The sequence below is a fragment of the Penaeus japonicus genome, unplaced genomic scaffold (assembly GCF_977035675.1).
Source record: "Penaeus japonicus unplaced genomic scaffold, GWHDUDI00000001_assembly GWHDUDI00000031, whole genome shotgun sequence".
Taxonomy (NCBI): domain Eukaryota; kingdom Metazoa; phylum Arthropoda; class Malacostraca; order Decapoda; family Penaeidae; genus Penaeus; species Penaeus japonicus.
This window is the reverse complement of record NW_028234433.1, coordinates 16629179-16634178: the sequence shown is the minus strand read 5'-3', so window position 1 is coordinate 16634178 and position 5000 is coordinate 16629179. Positions and strand designations below refer to the sequence as shown.

Below are 5000 nucleotides of genomic sequence, written 5' to 3'. Positions count from 1 at the left end.
GCCCAGGCCAGGCCCATCTAGGAAGGTTAAATCTGACTGGATGAAGAAATCTAGAAATCCTGTTTTGCAGTGTATTCTCTTTAGAATCAGTCACTTCAGTAGGGGTTATATTACTATAAAGGATTTGAAATGATAAATGGGTTCCATCCTCACAAATAAAAATAATCATCAATTATGTAGGAGAGAATCACACCATATAATATAAAGCACAGATTAAACTCAACAAAGCCAGGTAGATCATCTATTTCATCTTTCTTATATATCCTACACAAATTTTTAAAATACCACATGAACAAAACTTCTCAACATTTTCCCTAATAGTCAGTTACTTTGCATCTATCAAAATATGAAGTGTTTTCATACACTAAAAGATTCATAAGAAAGTAAAACTGAAGAGATTAGAGTTTTTCCTTAATTATTAATTTTTCATATCTTTAAAAACTCTAAATCATTTGGGAAAAAATCCAGGTTATATCAATCCAACTTTTGCAACCTTAAAATTCTCAAACAAAATGATTCATATGTACTGCAGATCATTCTCTAAAACAGGATTCAGCGTGTCACTTTTGAACATTCACTAATGCTTTGTACATTTAATTTCATCATATTAGTTAAAGTAAAGTAATAATGACATGGTTAGCTGAATCAACATATTCATTATGCTGGTAAATAGGATTTTACTAGTGCACTCATAAAAAAGAACACTTAATTCAAATAAAGCTCCAGTTCTCAAAAAAAGTCAATTCAGGAGAATATAACACTTGGCGTAGTCTTGGCCTGGTTATTACAAAGAGCTTTCATATTAAAAGTATGTTATGTTCCTGAGATAATGAAGTACATTTTATATACATACTTACACTTAAGTTTGCATTCACCAATTCATACACAGCCTAGTTGTAAATGTCATCATCTCACAGTCATACATATAAAAATGCAATAACCATAATAGGACCCACAATTTTTTTTTTTTTTTTTTTTTTTTTTTTTTTTTTTTTTTTTTTTTTTTTTTTACTAAATCATTCATCTATACCATCTTTCTGCTTGAAATAACATAAAACCTCCCCATTGCAACCCACAAAAGAGAAATCTTCTCCATCATTTACTCACCAAGACTGGCTCTTGGGTTGGACGATATGGACTCGAGGAAGCGACTGTCCCTGTGACACATGCGCAATGGGACAAACAGTGCTTTCCCAGCTGCACACGTGAAATACCGCTTCCCACTGAAGGTTCCATCTGACAAACCATCCTCAGCATCTTCCTACAAAAAGAAAGAAAGAAATGGGTTGCATCTTGGAAACTCTATTTTATATCTAGCAAAGTCAAAGCTTGATTATTACCAATCAAATAAATGTGTATATATATTTTTTTTCTATAAAATAATCTCCATACACATTTTGGAGATACAATATGTTACTAAGTTATGAAATGTGTCCAAACATCATCCTTCTATTAACCCATTGTGGACGGGGGATAGATTCGCTTGCCCAGTCTCCAGGATGGGTTTTATTTCAGAGCGAGGCAGCTTCACACAACATACTTTGACTTTTCCCACTCTCTTTCAGTCACTCATTGTAAAATTAGAGCCATTTTTGTGTTTTACTTTTTGTGTTATATGACAGGCTCTATCTGTGCTGCAGTTAAAATTGTAGTATATGATCAATATTAGCTCATTATTTTCTTTGTTCTTAGTGTGATAGAAGTATTGCTATTTTATGGGAGCACAAAAAGCAACTTTATTTTTTCATATTTGTGTGCTGTTATGAATGAATATGAAACATATAACCATCTACAATGACGACAACATGAAGAGGTAGGGAAGAGGAAGGAAACCTGTGCTTAGGCATCCATATTGGCACAGGAGCACATTTTAGACATGGGTATGGGTTGAGTCACCTTCCTCTTCTTATTCCATCTGCATATCCTTCATTGGCAGTACTATAGAGCAAGAGCTGGTAACTTGCTGTGTGTCACCGCTCTGTGTGTCACCACTTGCTCTGTGTGTCATCTAGGTTTGGGCATTAAGTTAACTTAACATCACAGTAATTATAGTAATTATGACTTCAACTGTCATCCTCACTCACTCCTTAATCATAGCACAATAAAATAGCACAATGACCCAAAATCCCCAAACGTGATATACGTCATGACGCCCATCGTCAGGCCAAAGCTCTTGCATCATGTGTGTCATAACACCTGTCCACAATGGGTTAACCTATTAATGCCAGTGGCATTATATCACGTCAAGTGCTGGCAAATCAACCCGCCAAGGACGAGATATTTTGTCATGGCTGTCCTTCTGGCCAGTACGCTGGGTGATCGGGCATGTAGCGCTAGGCCGCTATTAGAGTGGGCCAATAGCCTGAGACGTTAGTCTTATATATTTGAAATATCCCGGCGTTTTGACCATTTGGAGCCAAAATAGCAACGGGTTAATACATATTACATTATTACTATTCAAAAATAGAAAAGTTTGAAGGCATTTATTATGAGGACTGGCATCCATCAGGATATTGCTACTAGTTACATTACTTTCAGATTAATAAAAACTAAAATTCTAAAAAAATCAAAATCATGTCAAGGACTGGCATACAAACTACACCTCTGTATACCTCTAACTAATATATTCAGTAACTCTTTTTTTAAAAGCAAAGAAAAACATTATTACCATTTCCACTCCTGCAACCTTCCTTCCCTCCTTTTTGTCTCCTGGCACAGTGCCAATCCAGCGTATGACACCAAACCTGTAGAGTGCATTGCATTTAATACTAAAAATAGATCCACATATATTCACAATAAGAAGGCTACACAATACATAAAATTCCAAAGAGACTAACAGCATAACCCAAACTATTTTTTGCTTAGGATCATATATCACTACAACATGAACTTCACCTATCAAAATCACCAAAAAACAGGTGCAAAATCCAAATAAGAACGAAAAACAACAATGACATCAGCTACCCCAGACACAAGGGCGATGCAGAGGAAACTCACCTTGGCACCTCCTTGATGACGACCTCTACCAGAGACCCGATGTCGAGGTCCTCTTCCGTACCCTCGACGCTGCCCTCTGGGGTCTCATACACACTTCCATCGCCATCCGACACTACTTCCAACTGGTCAATTCCTGGAAAAAAAAGTTATCATTAAAATCAATTTTCTTTCTTTTTCATTTGCTTTTTTTTATTCACAGAAAGATCATAAGAAACTTTAATTGCCTAATTGAACTTGGTCACTTTTCCTGTTCTGTTCAGGCTCAATTACAAGTGTTTCCGTTTTTTGGGAATAGATAACAAATGAGTCTTCTCCTGGAAACTCAATCACCCTTTAAAAAGTTTGGTTTGTTGTTCTGCTGGATATCTATACATCAAGATTAATCTATTTTGATAATCAGAAAATCACAAATGCAAAGCAATCCAAAGTAGCAGTACACTCGTCCTTGGAGAGAGGGTGATACCTGAACTTTGGAATTATTTTTCATAAATCCCATGTTAACCCACACAGGACGGGTGGTACAGCATGTGTACCGCGCATTCAAAAGCCCAGTGGCCGGGCGGCACAGTATTGTGCCAGCCATTCAATTGATTTAGGCCTAATAATTCGAACGCCCCGGCATTTGGACATTCAAGGCTAGAATTCCCCCGTCAGGGATGGGTTAATATCAATAATACCATCAGTATCAATAATGATGATGATGATGATGATGATGATGATAGTAATGATAATGATAATGATAATGATGATGATAATGATAGTAATGATGATGATGATGATGATGATGATGATGATGATGATGATGATGATGATAATGATAGTAATGATGATGATGATGATGATGATAATGATGATGATGATAATAATGATGATAGTGATAATGATAATGATGATAATAATGATGATGATGATGATGATGATGATGATAATGATGATATTATAGTAGCAATTGTTATCATCATTACCATCATGTTCATAATAATGACATAAACATGTAAAAACAAATATGAAAAAAATCTCAGATATCAACCAAATACTCTGACATCATCTCTACCCTTTTCTCCTTTTTTGTCACTCACCATGAAGAGACAAATGATAGAGCGGATTCACGGGAAAATCGCTATCCCCAAAGCCCCCAATCGGAGAATTCTGGTCCACATCGGCGTTCACATTGGCGGACCTTGTGCCCGTGCCCGGGGACTTCCACTTGTTGTTCTTCTTGTCCAGGTTTCGGTTCAGGATCTTGCCCTTATCCCTTTGGCGAGGCTTGTGGTCGTGCAGGGTCTCCTGAGAGGGGAAGGAAGGGGGGTCAAGATGGTGAAAGGTGAAATGGGGAGGAAGATGAACAACAAAAAGAGTAAGTTAATTCTGTGTTGTGAACTTTGTGTGTCAAAGAAATTGCATTTACGCACAATATATATAACACCTTTCGAATTTATTTCAAAATATGATTTCTGCTATACATGCTTTTACCCCATATACAGATGAGAATTAGAGAATATTATCAATACCTAACTAAAAACATTTAAATTTCATAATCATTTACAATGGATAAACTTAAATTCATATATCTATTTATATACATGATTGCAACAAAGAAACTAACCTTATTACTGGATAACATATTTTTCTGCACTGAATATGTCATGTGTGGCAGGAGTTCCCAGTCCTCCTTCTCCGAGTATGGCGGAGGAGGGTCTGAGTTACGCTGGCCAGAGGCCGAGAGTTGCTCATAGGCCAGGAGGTGGAATGGCGTCATGCTGGATATGTCACTTCCCAACTGATTGTCCCCCTGTCAAATGATATTTGGGTTATGATATAAAATGTGAGAGAGAGTGAAAGAGAGAGAGTGAAAGAGAGAGAGAGAGAGAGAGAGAGAGAGAGAGAGAGAGAGAGAGAGAGAGAGAGAGAGAGAGAGAGAGAGAGAGAGAGAGAGAGAGAGAGAGAGAGAGAGAGAGAGAATGAAGTTTATATCAGACTTTGTTCATGTACATATCTACTCA

The 5000-nt window shown here is 36.8% G+C and overlaps 1 protein-coding gene across 7 annotated transcripts in view; it reads right to left on the bottom strand.

The window, feature by feature from the left end:
* Positions 1-5000, bottom strand: part of CYLD (ubiquitin carboxyl-terminal hydrolase CYLD) — a 24242-nt gene that overhangs the window by 10852 nt on the left and 8390 nt on the right. For all 7 annotated transcript variants that reach the window (XM_043016603.2, XM_043016598.2, XM_086555794.1 and 4 more), the window contains 5 exons: positions 4604-4789; positions 4077-4284; positions 2998-3130; positions 2669-2744; positions 1108-1261 (listed from right to left, as the gene is read on the bottom strand). In XM_043016603.2, the coding sequence (XP_042872537.1) occupies positions 1108-1261; positions 2669-2744; positions 2998-3130; positions 4077-4284; positions 4604-4789 (757 nt within the window). The remainder of the gene's footprint in view (positions 1-1107; positions 1262-2668; positions 2745-2997; positions 3131-4076; positions 4285-4603; positions 4790-5000) is intronic.